This window comes from Cyrtonyx montezumae, unplaced genomic scaffold (genome assembly GCF_038088225.1).
Source record: "Cyrtonyx montezumae isolate F1298 unplaced genomic scaffold, pur_monq_1.0 scaffold_13, whole genome shotgun sequence".
In the NCBI taxonomy this organism is placed as follows: Eukaryota; Metazoa; Chordata; class Aves; order Galliformes; family Odontophoridae; genus Cyrtonyx; species Cyrtonyx montezumae.
Window position 1 is genome coordinate 20,349,359 of NW_027071859.1, and position 16,970 is coordinate 20,366,328.

Consider the following 16,970-nt stretch of genomic DNA (forward strand, 5'->3'; position numbering starts at 1 on the left):
ATGTAATTATTTGCCATGACAGCAAACTGAGAGTAAAGATATAATTGATACACTTCTTTACCAAAGAAATTATTTGGAAGATAAATAAGTGAAATCAGAATTATTTAGACTCTTTATAAAAATCCCACAACCTACACTTAGAAGGAAATGAAAGGCAAATTTTCTACCATGACTTGGAACAAAAATATGGAAAGGTAATGAGCATACTGTAAAATAACCACATCAAAGAATATGCTGTATTACATGAAGAACTTTAACAGAACTAACTGGCACACACACATAAAAAAGTTTTAGAGTAGGAATTATATGAATTCTTTATTTTTCCTTCTGGCTTAGATAAAGAAGGCTAAATCAATAAAGCAGTGTATTATCAAAGATGAAAAAGTGTAGAATATGTTGACAATGTATATGGGCTGGAATGAAGAAAGGTAACAATTCAATGAATTTCATAGAGTGGTGTGAAAGGCATTCTAGAAAGATTCACTTCTAGAAGCCTTTGAGAGAGAACGGTCAGTATTTAACGATCATCCATGAAAATATAAAGCTAGATCCTCAAGAAATAAAAGATTTTTGCACAAATTATTCCACAGGCTTAGCAACAAAATGCCAACAAGAGATCTAGGAATGCAAGGTACAAAGTCAAGGTATAATGAAATAAAATAATAAAATAAAATACACAATAGCAATGATAATTTGAATATAAAATTATACTGCTATAAAGAAAAGTGGAAATAAAGGTAAAGATATGGGAGTGTAGAGAACACTTAGCATAAAAAGAACACACACATAAGTCAAAAATATTTTGGAAAAGAATTGTGAAAGATATTCTATGATGAAGGAATCTTCTAGACTCATTTGATCCTGTATTCCTTATCTCCTTTTTTCTAAGTCAGCTTGGAATATACACAATTTGTTGTTGTTTTGTTGAAATCTCTATCATACTGTATTTCCAAACATCCCAAATATAGAAGACAAATTATCACTACAAAAAAAGTAGTTGGGTAGACTTATGGATTTAATTACTAAATAAATTTGAAACTGATTCAAGTTCTTAGTTTTTGGTGAAAATAAATACAAGAAAAGACTCCAGAAAATTAACTTAGAGTAATGATTTCATTTAAATTAAGCAGGGAGATTGACAAAGGGAGGACAAATTAAGAATCCTCTCTCAAAAAGGGCAAACACTGATGAAAAGGATGCCATCCAATTAAACTGAAAACCTTGAGTACTTGAATGCATAAGAACCCTGAAATGTCTTTTGATTCAAACTTGACAATTATTTTGAAGTGTCTCACACACACACACACACACATATATATATATAAGCATGTATATATCAACAGTTCCAGAACCATGTATTAATAATAGCATCTCTACTAATTGCTGAAATGCTATTCAGAAGGAAGCAGCTATATAGCGATCTATTAAAAAATCAGAGAAGTTATATTTTGTTATCCATGACAAATTGTTCCTTGAAATTTAAAGTGTGTATACTATATAACATTATATATATATATATTTCTGTACTTTGCATGATATATATTCCTGAAACACCAGGGTAGTATTTCACTATCACAAACCATATTACCTATGCAAGTCGGGAGAGGTTTGTCCCAGACTCTTCGATCTCCACTTAAACAAGTCATAACACCACTGCCATGCATTGTATAGCCTGGATTACAGCTGTATAAAATGACAGTGTCTACAAAATGTCCTTCATCTCGAATCTTGTAGCCATAATTAGGTATGCCAGGATCTTCACACTTGACAAGGTCAAAACCTGCAAACACAAGTGGGAAAGGAAAAGAAGAAAAACGGATACGCAGATATAACAAATATACCATTGAATTGCTTTCTAGTCCTGATTCAAATTATTCTCACATGATTCAGTTAGATTAGATATATCCAGAGCAACCAAAGACAAATTACATGCAATTTGGAGAAATCAGAAACTGAAACACCAAGAATGATTCACATGTTATTGATTATGACACTTTTCGATTGAAGAAATTTTATTATTTGCACAGTCTGAAAAGAGATTAGTAAAAAATTATTTTATATCACTTCTATTATTGCAACTTTTTTTATGTATTATTTTCATTCAGAGGAAAGGAAGCAGTATCAATTCTTTATTTGATACAGTAAGAACTTCACTTCCTTATCTAACTTCTACAGGTTATCAGCAGACCATAGTGGAAATTTAGGAAGCAAATGCAAGGACTAATTTAATCATCCCACTTTCAACATAGCTTTAGCTTCTCCTCTGCTGCAAACAAATAAATTAATACTCATTTTTGATTAGTAGTCCCCTTTTTGGGTATTAACATGTGAAAGGGATAAACAGTTTCCTATGTCCTTCTTAGCATGAATAGTTTTACTTTGGGCATCTACAATTATTTACATGTTGATCCTATTATGTTTTCTCCAAATAGCAGTGCTAAGATGTAAAGCCAGCTGAAGTCCAGCTCTTGGAGTTTTATAAAGAGTAGTTCCAAACACATCTTTCTCAAAAGATTTGTGGATTCTTCTTTTATTACTGTCATATGCCCAGCCTGACTCAACAAATGGTTTCTACAAATGGTTTCTCTTTTGTGAACTGTATTTTACTGAACAGTTGCTATTACAACTCAGTATGGAGATCTGAATCAGGCAACTTCTATTTCCTTCAGTCCAATGTTTGCAATTCATTCCCTACATGAGGTCCTTTACTAATAAGGTGAGTATCAGACATTTTTATGATAAATAGCATGTCAATACATAATCCTTTCAACTTCACTTCTTAATCTGAAAAGATTGTCCCGGGTTGAGTGAAAAAAAAAAAACAACAGTAAAATGAAAAATATACGATGTATGTATACACAAAGTATGCGAAGTATGATAAATGCAAATAAATCACTGAAGAATTGCTACAAAAAATAAAAATAAAAGCAATCTATACACAATCCTAAATCTGCTTTCCTTTATGGAAACTAGATAGAATGCAAATCCTATGGAGATGAACACAGTTCATGGGCCTGAAACTTCCACAGTCTTTTGGCAGAAATGACATTCTCCCTGAGTTCTGCTTTTGGTGAGAGAAATGGTCATGAATGTAAAAACTGACAGATAGTAACATTTAGTTAAGAACTGAGTTAAACTCAGAATACTATTTTGTGAAAAGAAATCCATACTTTTTTTTTTCCCTGTCATTTCTATTTTAGAACAGAATTGCAGGAAAAAATCTAATTTCACATAATAAGAAAGGAGGATGCGAATAGAAGACAAGCATTCAGGAACTAACACAATGCTTCATTTTTATTCTATAACACATTTTCTCAAACAGACAAGTGAAAGGCCCTTAGAAAGTTAAAAAAAGCTACAGATTATATGACAAATCTCAGAATGGTTTTCAGACTTACAGAACTAGTTCCAGACTTTATTATATATGATTCTTAAACATATAGGAGTTTGTTGTGCCGTAAAACATATTGCTAAGTGATCCAGTGCAGCTAGGCACATTCTCAAAGTTAATATCAGTATGTATTCCAGGATCCTTTCACTGACTCAGTACAGTGAACTCCAAGGCTTATTTTGCAGATATACTGCTTCTATTATGTTCTGCAGAGGACTGAGGAAACATGAAATTGCCGTAGAGAGATAGATAAGTTGCTCCTTAGAAAGTAGACATTTGGATAAGAACAGAGAGCAAATTCGTGTAATCTCAGAAAGGCTACCACCAACACACAGAACTTGGTAAAACAATTCAGGACTGCAAAAAGTCAAAAGAGCAGTTCTACATAGGGTAAGGTTTCTTACACAGCACAATTCTGAGGTACGTTCTGAGTAAACTGGATGAATGGTATCATGGAAATAAATAAATGGCATAGTGAAAAGAAATGATTTTTTTAGAGCTCTAGCCAATTCTATGAAGGGAAAGAGCCTTTTTCTCCTCAACTCTGTGGAAAACACAGGAAAAAATGCTTTTTACTGAAAAAAGAATACAGTGTTGAGTATGGACTTGAACAAGAGACAGACACCAAGTTTGCTGCAGCCTTCCTTTTGAGATGCAAAGATTGTCTTGGTGTTTTAATTATTTGTTAGGAATGTCGGACATGTAAATATGACAGAAGTATCTCTAAATGATAACCAACAACACAGCAACTGCTAAATTGTGAAATTAATTTTGGTATTTACATGGAAGTGCATTGTATGTGTATTGTAAGTGAAATTACTGTAAAAGTTATCTTCACAGGAGCTAAGAGTGATCACTGTTGAATTACAGCATAGTCCCGAGTATTCTGTGAACTGTAAAACTCCATACAGAGAACAGTTTAGTATTATACAGAACTCAGAATGTTGGAGTACACTTGTACAACACGTACGATCAAGTGTGGAAAGCTGTATTTGTTTTCCCCAGTAACTAAGAAAAGGCAAGACTATGTTCAATGAATGAGGATTGAAAAGCAGAAGGAAGAAAGCATGTCTGACAAAAGCCTCCTTATGTTAACCTCTCCACATGATGCGTGATAACAGTGTTAAAATTCATCAAATGAGAGCTGGGACAGCAGAGTGGTTAAATGCTGCAGGGAGACTGTCCTGCTTGTCAGACAGAGACTGCACTGCATTGCTCCTTATTTAAAGTTGCATACTGGTATTTCCACTAGACAGTTGTTTTGCTTTTGCTGTGCAACCCTGTGAGACATCAGTAAGATGTCATTTTAACTTAAATGTCAGTTTATTGTTAAATATTGCTACCTAACAACACAAAGCACTGACACTTTTATACCATAAAGCATAAAAAAAACCTCCCAATTTATTAACCTGGAGTTATGAAAGAAGAACTGCTATTTGTTTTTTCATTCAAACCACTCGTAGTCAGAACAGAACGCTAGAGTAGAAACATGTATAAACTTCAACTTTTTTTTTCTTCCCTGTCAGAATTCACTTTAATAGATCTAAAACCATCTTAAAAGTCCTTTTTTGTCTTTTGGATCTTTCACACAAAGAGCGAGGCAAAGAACTCTGCAAATGCTGCTGAAAAGGACTAAGAAATAAGAAAAAATTAGTACATTGGCTTCCTTCCTGAGTCTAAAACAACTGCTCATACTCAAAGAATCACAATTTCCTTAAATACACTTACTATAACTTCTGTCTTCACAGCAACATAGTATTTCATGGCTTCTTAAAACACTTGAGAAAGATTACAAATTGTTACATCAACCACTACAGCAAAAATTTCTTTCTGTCCACTATAAATTGATGCCCTTGAAACTATCTTGTAGTTACAGATTAAAATAAATAAATTAATTAATTAAATAAAGATAAACTACTATATTTTCTTGTTTCTATTTGCTATTGTTCTTAACCTGAAGCAATCTCCGGTATTGCACACTCCATTAGAACTTGAATCCTTCATAATATTCCTTTTAATATCTTATACTCTAATTTATATAGTTCATACAAGCTACTCTGATTCTGAGTTTATAGAATGGTTTTATTATTTCAGTACCATTATTCTGGAACCAGAAATGAAAGTTTCTTTAAAATGGCTTTAGTTCTTATGGATCATTAGCTTTTTCTACTTCCAATTCATAAATTTAGTATAAATCACAGAATTCACAACGTAAAAAAAAAAAAATAGTTGTGCAGAACGACTATAGTAATTTTTAAATAAGTCTTTTTAATAACATGTTGCAGTTGTTTTAAAATTCAGACTTCATAGCTATACCAATCTGACTTATGGTAGCACTAACAGGAGGAAAAGTAATACAATGAAAAAATTTATGGGCAACTGATATACCCTTGCAAGCTGTCAGAACTGTGAAACCAGGCTATAATCACAATCAATTTGCCACCAGATTTATTATTTTCTCTAGCACTCTCCTTATCTCTTCATAAACAATATTAATTATTCATTTTCATTCACTCCAGAATATATTTCTTATATCCTCAGTGAGACCATATTTGAATAGCCCTTTATCTTTTATCTTTCTTTTAGTAGTTTTAAACTGTCTGGCACATTTCAATCTAATAAGCGACTGACTAAGCTCCAGAATAATCTTTCAGGGAAACTGTACTTCCAGCTGTGAACTACAACTTGATTAATCCAAACAGATAATTATCATTTTGCATTTGATGTATTTATCAAACATTAATGCATTTGTTTAATAACTGTGTTGGAGCTGCACCAGAAGATTAAAAAAAAAGAATCCCATCTAATAATGAATATGAATTTCTTGTATAGTAATCTTCAAAATAACGTATGGACTACATTCCCTAAAGAATGGAAGTCAGCACTGCAGCCAATTCTCAAAGCAACTCAAAATATTAAATTTTATGCTTGTATTAATATATAAATGGTGAAAAATCCACACTATAGTGGTAGGAAATAAATTAAATTGTCTTCACAATCAGTATAACACTTAGATGTTCATTATCTCACAAATATATCATCCTGAATTAGACTTCTGAAAATACATGCAAAAATTAAGAAACTACATTGTATTTACAAATGTGTCACTCTCATATTAGAACAGGTAAGAATAGATCTCATTATAGGTAAGCATTGCAATATGAACTTCTGCAGAATAAACACATACGATGTAAATGAGGTATTTGGTTAAAAAAAAAATAGGCAAAAAAGAAAAAAAAAAGAAAAATCTGAAGTAGCTGAAGTAACCTCTTCCTTGCTGGTTCTGACAAACACAAACAAATAAAAAGAGAAGCGTAAGTTTTACCACGCAGAGCAGAAAAACAGAAGGGAAACTCAGATTTCTGCTTATTGTATAACTAAGTGTAATCCAAAGGGAAGCCACCAGATTTTCTATTAAGAGCTATGATTCCATTTATTTGCCATAGCTACTATTAAAATTACAAGACAATTTGAAGCAAGATACTTCAGCTTGCAGAATTCACAAACAGCTTATAAAAGCTGATGTAAAAGACAATAAATTAAAGGTAAAGGGTATGAGAGATTCAGTGGAGACTCAGCACAGTTTATGTTTATATATGTTAGAAATCAGCTAGTTAATTATGCTCAAACTGAGGGGCAAGTGCACTATGCAAACTTGTTAAAAAAGGTCTCATTCCAGCATACTCCAGTCCACACTGATACTGTTAAGCAGTGAGGACACAATAAGGCTGTACATCCTGTGCACTCAAGCACATATTTCCTTTCAGATTTCTTTTTTGCTTGTCTTAATTTGACTTCAGGTATCGTATGTTCATTTCTAAAGACCAGGCTCAATATAAGCAAAGGAGATATAGATTCCTCAGTCATCACTGGCAGCCAGACTTATGCCTCTCAAATCCCTGAACATCACATCCCTGAATCTCTAAATGAGCACTGGGCGAGCAGACACCCCAAAACTGAAAGAGAAGAGCAAGTCCAATACTACCTCATGAGACTAGATGTGTACAAGTCTATGAGGCCAAATGACATGGGTTCTGAAGCTTGGCTGATGTGGTTGCTGTATGGGAACTGCTGAATCACGGCCTGAACCACTGATTGGTCACCTGAGGTGAGCACCAAGTCAGCCATGGGGGCACAGGTGAAGGTGATATACCTGTGTGGGTGGAAGGGGTGGAGCCTGGTTCCTCCTCTCTCAAACCCCATTTAAGGGCTGACCACCACCAGGGAAGGATCTCTTCTTGGAGATCCCTCCCATGTGGAGTCCCCTGCGAGCCTTGTCATCATAGAGGTGAGCCATCTTCTCTTTTGTATTATCTGTATAACTGTTTATATAGAACTACTTAAAATATACCATCCTCTATACTATTCCCTGGTGGAGTATCATCATTAGGAGTTATTTACCTTACAGTTGCCAAGTTGATCTCCATTATATTTGAAGTATCTTGGCTATCAGGCAAAGTCTACAGTGACTGGAGAAAGGAAAATATCAAGCTTATTTTAAGTAAAGGAGAAAGGAAGAGCTGGGGAAATATAGACCTGTGAGCCTCACCCACCTGTGACTGAAAAGATCATATGACAAGTCATCCTGGAAGACAAGCTGAGGCATATAAGAGAGAAGCAGGTAATGTGAGACAGCCAGCATGGTATCACCAAAGGCAAATCATGGCTCACCAGTTTGTTGTACTTCTATGACACAGTGATTGCACCAGTGGAAAAAGGGCAACTGATGTCATCTCTTTGGACTTCTGCAAGACCTTTGACATGATTCTACACCACACCCTTATCTCTAAGTTGAAGAAATATGGGTTTTATGAGTAGACTATCTGTCAGAGAAGGAACTGGTTGGAAGATTGCATCCAGAGTGTTGTAGCTCAATGTCAAGATGGAGGTCTGCGACAAATGGTGTCCCCCAGAGGTCTGTCTTGGTAACAGCATTATTTTACATCTTTATCAATGACAAATAACTGGATTGAGTGCACACTCTCACCATATTTGCAGACGACATCAAGCTGAGTGGTGCAGTTGAAATGACAAAAAGAAGGGATGCCATTAAAAGGGACCTGGAGGAGATTCCAAAGATTGGATAGGGACCTGGGCAACATGATCTAGGGCCTGATTTAGTGGTTGGCAGCTGTTCATGGAAGGGGTTTGGAACTAGATGACCTTTGAGCATCTTTCCAAACCAAGCTGTTCTGATTCTGTAAGTTTTCTGCTACAAATTAACAACAATATATTCCACCCACAATATGTGACGATTTAATCTCTCAAAATCCACTGGTGAGTCAAAGTAATAATACTCTCTAAATTAAAAGTTTAGAGCTTTGCTAATATTATAAAGCACTAATGCCAATCAAGTAGTGTAAACAACTGAAATTCAATCTCATCAACAAAGATATTTTATGAAATGATCTTGTATCTCAAAAAATCACTTCAGTAAGCATATATTTAAATTATATATATATAAATACATACATATACACACATAGATTTCAATATACAAATATATGTGTCAATCAGACCACCATTGTAAGCTACTTACTTGTATAAGTGAGCTGAAATCCTTGGTCAGTATCAGATCCATTGGTATTAAACTCTATCCACAGGTGGTTAGAGGTGCTGTTAAGGATAACTCCCATCATGTCATTCTTGGTGAAGGCTCCCAGAGAACGAGAAGAACTGTCTTTTCCATCATATACCTTGTAGAAACAAAATAGTAGTATGAAACTGGACATCAGAACATGTAAAGCCAAATATCTGAATAACTTAATGCAACACTTCCAAAGTTAGCTATGAATTGCAAGTTTGTTGTGGAAGTACATACCACTCTAAAAATTAGATTTCCTGGTTATGACATTCAGTGAAATAAAAAATATTTTCATCTATTAAGGAGTTTTAAAACTTTTTTCTTTTGCAGTTTTGAGAGTACATCTTGAAGATTTCTTTTTCATGATCACTTACAAGTCTAATAGAAATATAATTTCTGAAATCACTACTGAACCAATGGTGAAAGAGGCAAACTCATTCTACTCTGTTCTATTCCCTCTGATATCAAAAAGCAGAAATGAGATATTGTAGTCAGTATATATCAGCTCTTACTTCAGATACTGAGCTACAATACTTTTTGATTTATTCTAGATTTGAACAAAAAAAAGTCATCTTAAATATTCTTAAAAGAAATATGTGAGCCTGTTTCCAAAGAAAATGTAAAGATGTTCTTATTTACTGTTATTTTGCCTAAAAGTTTCAATGAAAACCAAAATTAATATTACTTTGTCATCTTTCTAATTCTAGAATGAATGTAACTTTCATTGTTCACAAATACAGGACAAATATGAAGAGAAAGAATTGGGCAGTGGATGAAAAATTACTGTTCATTGGGAAATCTTGAAAGATATGAAGTCCCAAGTAGTCTTTTGTATTTTTTTTTTCTAAAAAAAAAACAAAACAAAACCAAAACACTACATTTATAGACAACTAATATTCAAAGGCAGAGCTATTTTCCCAGGAAAATACTATCATATCAGCAATAATAAAAGTTCTTAAAGTAGCACATTCATAACATATGCAGCTATTAACAATTAAAAACAAACAAACATGAGTTAAAATAAAATCAAAAATTTTGTTAAATAAATATACATAAGAACTTTACCTTAAAGAAGATTTCATACAATAATACATTGTACTATTCATTCATAGAACAACATGCTGTCTTTATAACTAAAGCAAAAATTGTTCTATACTAGGGCATGTAGACGAGCCATTGTCACTCATAGCTGTGCTACAAACATCAAGAATAATGCTTCCAAACTTCCACTGTCTTCCAGGGTCAGAATTACAGAACTCTTTCATTGACTGATTATGCTTCATCAGAGCTAGAAATCTACTTTTTTTTTTTTTTAATTATCACACTCATTCGCTGTAGGATTTTTAAATGTCTTTCTCATGATACTATGCAAAAGACACAGATGTTTTTTCCTTGGTTTCAGAGATTCACTAGTTTGAATGAAAAGATGTACTTTTAATTGCCATTAATAGTAAATAATCTCTAAAATAAATATAAAAGTTACATTTATTTTAGCACTTTTCTTATCTTTAAAAGAAAAATTGCTTTATAACTATGATTGTCCTTCAATGTCCTGTTCTAATGATTTTCTGTGTTACTGACTTCACAGATACACTTGCTATCTGAGGATCTGTACATTGAATCTTAATCCCTGTCAAGAATTATCCAGATACAAATGAAAATGCCATTTTATGAAATAAAAATGAGATACGAGGAATCGCATGAAAGAAGCTGCTGTTAACATTACAGATGTAACATGGTACATCTCTAGTCTACTGAGTGAGACTGGTAGTCAAAAAAAATCTCAACCATCCACACAAGTAATTTATTTGATAATAAATTATTTGAATTGCTTCTAGAAAAGGCTTACTCCAAGCCAGCCAGCATTCTCCCAGATAGTTCTTGATCATGGTCTGGCAACTAGTGTGGGCCAAAGTCTACTTCCAGCAGGCAGCTTTCATGCAACCTCAGGTGTTTGAAGGAGATCTCTGTCATGCGTGATTGTCACTGGAGCCAGAAACACATTAATACACTTGTATTACCATTGTTACTACAGTACATATGCCTTACTCATGTAGGGTAACCTATTTCAAATTTAACTCACATACTGCAATTACCAAGTATTCTTTTTTCTCTGTTGTGAAGCAAAAAGGAAGATATTTGGCCAAAGAACTGAAGGACATGAAACTACGCTCTGGTGTTACTGTTGCCTCTAAAAAATTCACAGTGAGAAAGAGATCCTACCATAAGTAATCAGTTGAAAGAATTAAAAATTTCAAGATGTTGTTAAAAAAGAGAGACTATAGAAAGCTGAAGTGTTAGCAAGTACAAAAGAGTAAGATTTAAAATAATCAGCTGATTAAATATTTTTTAATTACAAACTTCAAAATTGTGAATCTGTTTCTATTTCTTTATTTGAGCTCTGCTTTTTATCCCCCAAATCAAATTCAAACTTTGCTACAGCTATAGAAAGCTTTGCCCGTGACTTGCAGTCATTAACTTTGCAGTACATTCTCCTTGAAATCACTCATCTTTACCCCTTCTCATGCATGCAATCTTACTGATGTCAGAAATACTTTGCAAATTACTTTTTACTCCCTATGTACTAGTTAACCTCAATATTCAGATAACTTCTACAATCTGTGTTTGTGCCAACAGTAAACCTAATTAAACACAAGCAGACCAACCTGAGTTTATATTTTAGAAGCAAGTAAACAGTGCCAGAGTAGGAGTACAGGCACAACTTGATTGTCTACATAATATTTATGGTTAGGGCATCCTTGGCAAACAGTTAACGCAGACCTACTAACACCATCACAAATCTTTTCTGAGGGTACACAGGAGAGGCAGAGGCCAGGGACTGTTTCCAAGAGGAGGTTTAAGTGAGCCACCTTGTTTTGTAAGAATTTAATTTTATGGATGTATTCAGACTTGGAACTTGTCCTTGGGCACAGTAGAGAATGATCACAGCATTGTTCAGTGCACTAAGATAAATGTATCCAGGACATTTAGAGACGCTTTATTTCTCCCAAGCATTTGTGAACATTTGAGACAGAAGTGCTTGCAGTAGCTAGGGTGAAAACACACAGAGAAGATGACAGTGCTACTGTTATTTGTGAGGAAAAATCTCCCAGCAATGGTACTAATGCATGTGTATCTGCTACTGGAATGTAAGAACAGTCACCTGAAGGAGAACTAAATGCTGACTGGATTTTCTTAAACTGTATTCTCACATTCTGATAGTAAAAATATTTACAATCAAACATAGATATTTTCTCAAACTTTATGGCATCCCTAACCAAAATGCTTTTAAAATTTTGCTTTGACCACATGACCACTTCAACAACTCTTACTGCTAAAAAACTACTTCATATGTTCATTCTTCCCTGTTAGTTTGAAATCCTTTCCCCTTGTCCTATCAAAACAGACTCTGCCATCTTCTTTCTTATAGATACTGAAAGGCCACTATCAGGTCTCCACAGAGCCTTCCCTTCTCCTGGCTGAACAGCCACAGCTCCACACAGAAATTTAAGTACATTATCCAAGCTACTCAGGAATCAAATAAGTTCTTCTTCTGCATTTGCCAAATCTATTCAGAGCTTTATAGGATCTACACTGCCAAATCAAGGAATATGGGAGAAAAGAACAACATAAACTACATACTTTGCTTACTTACTTAGTACTCTGATCTGAAAGAAAGCCCTAAGTAAAGATCTTGCAATACTTCATTCAGCACGGTGACACAATCCTGGAGGCATTTATTAACACTGACTTACGAGTAAAGATGGAGAAATACTGTTCTTTTAACTGGAATGTTTGAATACTGTTTGAGATTTTTAATCATTTGCATATTTCATGGCTTAATCCAGTCTGTACTTGCTAAAAAGAAGAAATGTAGTAACAAAGAGAAGCATGTCTGTAGTAGTAAAGACAGTACGTAAAGGGAAAATGCAGGAAATGTATTAAAATTGTCATCCATTTACAAAAGGAGATGGAATAATAGAAGTATGGCAAGAAAAAAAAACAATACAGTTATCTTTAAAGTACATGTACAAAGTACAAATAAAAATAGTAAGATCGGGTTAGAAATAACATGATAACGAGTTGCTGTGATATCTTGATATCCCCAGTCATCAAATTGCTAACTGGATTATCAGCATTCAGTGATTTGAGTATCAATTTAATCTGAAAAATTAGAGATGTAAACTTGAAAAAGTAATTTTAGTATATGCTCAACATTCCCAATGAGTGTCATTTTCAGTGCATAAAAGAATATGTAGCCATTATTTAAATAAAAAAGATTATGGTCAAACTGCAGATAAGTACATTTTCAAAATTTGCAGTTATTTAGGATGTGTTTCAAAAGGTTACATACAAAGTAAGAGTGAAAGAAAGCCACCTTCTGTATTTAAAGTTTTAGTCAGCATTACAGTATTGTAGAATCAGACCATCTAGTCCAACTACTGCTCATGCAAGTATATCTAGAGAAATAAAATGTCCCTAGAGCAATTACAATAATATATATTGGCTGCCTTCTTTATACAAATAAGCAAACTAATTTATTTTTTTAAAACTAGCTGTTATGTACAAGACAAGAAATAAGTGCTCTATCTACTATTAAAAACTGACCTCCTTCAAAGCAATCCCAGTTACATTTAAAAACATTACCATGCATACAAAATAACACACATATTTTAGCTTTCAAAATCCAAGTTCACATTTTAGGTTATATTCTCATATTTATATCCAGTGTAAATACTCTAATATTTCCATAAATACAGTTGGACATTTAATATCCCCTATATACGCATAGAATTTAGATATAATGTGAGAAACCAGATGAAGAATAAAGTAGGTAATACTGAAAGTTGAGTCAATCATGTAACATGAACATTGAGCATGGCAGAAAATGAAATAGTTTTCTTTTTACCTTAACAATGTCTCCCTCATGAAGTTGAAAGCTCCTTGCTCTAAGATGGATCCCTTTTCCAGCCTCTGTTTCAATTTTATAGATACATTCATGGTTATTGTCATAATTAGATGGAAAATTTGGAGACAACAATGTTCCTTCATTTCCAGAGACAGTGGCTCCACATTCAGCTAAAGAGAATAGACACATTTGGTGGGGAAAAAAAAAAAAAAAAAAAAAAAGTGAATTATCCATTTCAAGAAAGTACAGGTAATTTTCAGAAATATTCAGCCTCTACAGTAACTCTAACTAACTTACTAAACCTATCTAAGAAAAACACATTTCTGTTGGATGTCATCTATTGGACAAACACCTAAAAGTCCTACCAAAGTTGCTATCTCCAGCACTTCACTGAAATAAAGTGCACTTAAGAGCTTTTATCTAGCCCCAAGTTATCACTTGCTCCTCACATCAGGGTGATCTGTAATTCAGCTCAGCTGGATTCCATAGAAATTCCCTAAAATTGTTCTGTTGAAATGAGTACTAGAAAAAGCAGAGAATAATCTGCTGAGATAGTGTGGCAATAAATCAAAAGAATTGAAATATTTAAATATATCAAACAAACAAACAAAAACAAAAAAACAAATCAACGATTACTGATGTTAGCACCGAGCAGACAGCTCCCTTCTTTTTTTGGTAAATAGTGGGACAGTCCTTTTTACAGCCAACTGTAGCATGAACTTAAAGGCTCTTTTAAGAGTAGAGTTTTAGTTATTACTTCACAGTAAAGAAAAGATTAAAGTATAGGAAGAATGATGTGTTTAGGCCTGTTGGCTCAGGTTGAGTTCTAAATAAAGACTAATAAAGCTATTCCAAATCTTCAGTGTAAATTTCATCACAGAAACAAAAACATCCAAAGAAATAAAAAAGAATATTGATACACTGTTCAAACAAATATTCAAAGAGACTAAAAAAGGGCCTAAAAAAACCTTACAAAACTCTCAGTTAAGGGAAAATACAGATACTAATGTACCATTTTTAAGGAAATTTATTTATTTATGCCTCATTTTTCAGTCTAAGGATAAAATATATATTATTGAATCCATGTTTTCACTTAATCATCATACAGAATTTATTGAGAGTTTGGCATAAATAAAATAAGACATTCATGTATAATCATAAACCAACAGATATTTTTTAGAGAAAAAAAGGTTACTGTTTAAAATTATCTCTTTATTTTTCCTGGAAATGTTAAAAATATACTTAGAGCTTATAGGACATTATGATATTCATTCTTGGAAGCATGGGTTTACAGTTTTAGGTAAAGAGGAGTATAGTTTATCCACTGTATGTGTAAAGAATCACTGTGAAAACACAGTATGAAGATACACAAGAAAGATCTGAAAGCATGATCTGAAAACGAATTATTTTAAACATATTCAGGGAATGATTCATGTTTCATATTTACATATAAAATATCTAAAAATCTTGGATTTGAATTTCAGAGGCCTTGACACACACGATCAAAGTTAAGAGCTTTTCACATCTGAAGAGGCCGAAGCCAGTGAATTATTCTGTACTTCCTCTCTTCAATTAAACTGAAGAAAGAAAGGAAGGAAAAAGTAGAAGGAAGAGTGAGGGTGACAGAGTACGGGAACAGGCTGCCCAGACAGGTTGTGGAGTCTCCTTCTGAGGAGACATTCAAGACTTGCCTGGACGCCTACCTGTGCAACTTGGGCTAGGGAGCTGCTTTGGCAGGGGGTTGGACTAAATGATCTCTGGAGGTCCTTTCCAACCCTTACAATTCTGTGACTCCGTAAGACTGAGAAGAATACATGAAAATGGGAAGGAAAGAGGAGTAAAAAAAGGAAGTCAAAAAAATAAATAGTCACAGTCAAAGTATTTCTTTGCTATGTTTGGGCTCCCCTCAGGCAAGGCGAAGAAGGAAATCTACCATAAACTCGCTCAGGATCCTTGATTTAACAAACAAGTTAGAAATCTCTTTCTGTATTAAAGCAGATATTTATCTCCTACTCTTAGATTATTTAGACCTGTATCTCCTCCTCCTAGGTTAATTAGACCTGAGCACTGCATTTAACAGAAGGCAGAGTGCTTAAAGTTAGCCCATCAGCAAACCTCAGATAGCTGAACTGTTCCTCCATAAGGGAAGGCGGCATGCAAGTCTAAAGTGGCTTTACATTGTTTAAAAATTAAAAAGAATATTGGAAGACTGAAAAATGAATTAAATATTTCATTTATATTATATATATGCTTGTATATAATATACACTTCTTTGGTAAAATATCTGTCAAATATGAGATCCACATTACATATAAACACATTTTGTGTGTGTAAATGTGCATATATAGCTATTTTTGCATTTGATTTTGAGTAAGTAGGTGGAAATAATTAAGTTCATAAAATGTAGTTCAAAGCAGTGCCAAGAAGAATGTCAGACAAATTTAGACTATTCTTGGGTTTACAGTATCACTACTCTATGTAATCCTCATGGAAAAAGATGCTGGCATAAGAGAATCATAGAATGACTTGAATTGGAAGGCATGTCAAGGATGATCACAATCCAAATCCTCTGCAGCAAGCAGGGTTGCCAACCACCAGATTAAATACTAGATCAGGTTGCCTCTAGTACCATCCAACCAAGCCTTAAACACTTAGCCTGAAACACAGCAATCTTTCATGCAGTGCAGGATAGCACTGGTCTTCTGAGCTGCAGGGCACACTGCTAAAGATACTTGATAAAGTATTTATTTTCCATCGGGGCTGAATTGGTATCCCATTACTTTCATCCCACAAAGAAATTAAATTTAGAAATAAAATGTTGAAGCAGAAAATTAAAATACTGTGTTTTTCTTGCATGATGCTCACATAGCATTCTATGTTTTGTTTCAGTGATTGGATGTTAACCATGGTTAACCACAAGGCACATGCAGTAACAGAAAAATTGCACAATGAAGCTTCCTCAATAGCCAAATTTCCTATTCTGATAAATGTATGCTTCTAATTTCAACACTACGACTACTTTTATTTGTGAATAATGATACTAATATATAAATCAAGGGTAACAAAGATTAGAATATAAAGTTAAT

At 33.8% G+C, this 16,970-nt stretch overlaps 1 protein-coding gene across 1 annotated transcript in view; it reads right to left on the reverse strand.

Moving 5' to 3' along the window:
- CSMD1 (CUB and Sushi multiple domains 1) overlaps window positions 1–16,970 on the reverse strand; it is a 966,006-nt gene that overhangs the window by 178,111 nt on the left and 770,925 nt on the right. The window contains exons 22-24 of the mRNA XM_065730794.1: window positions 13,885–14,054; window positions 8,931–9,087; window positions 1,589–1,780 (exon numbers count right to left, since the gene is read on the reverse strand). Of these exons, the coding sequence (XP_065586866.1) occupies window positions 1,589–1,780; window positions 8,931–9,087; window positions 13,885–14,054 (519 nt within the window). The remainder of the gene's footprint in view (window positions 1–1,588; window positions 1,781–8,930; window positions 9,088–13,884; window positions 14,055–16,970) is intronic.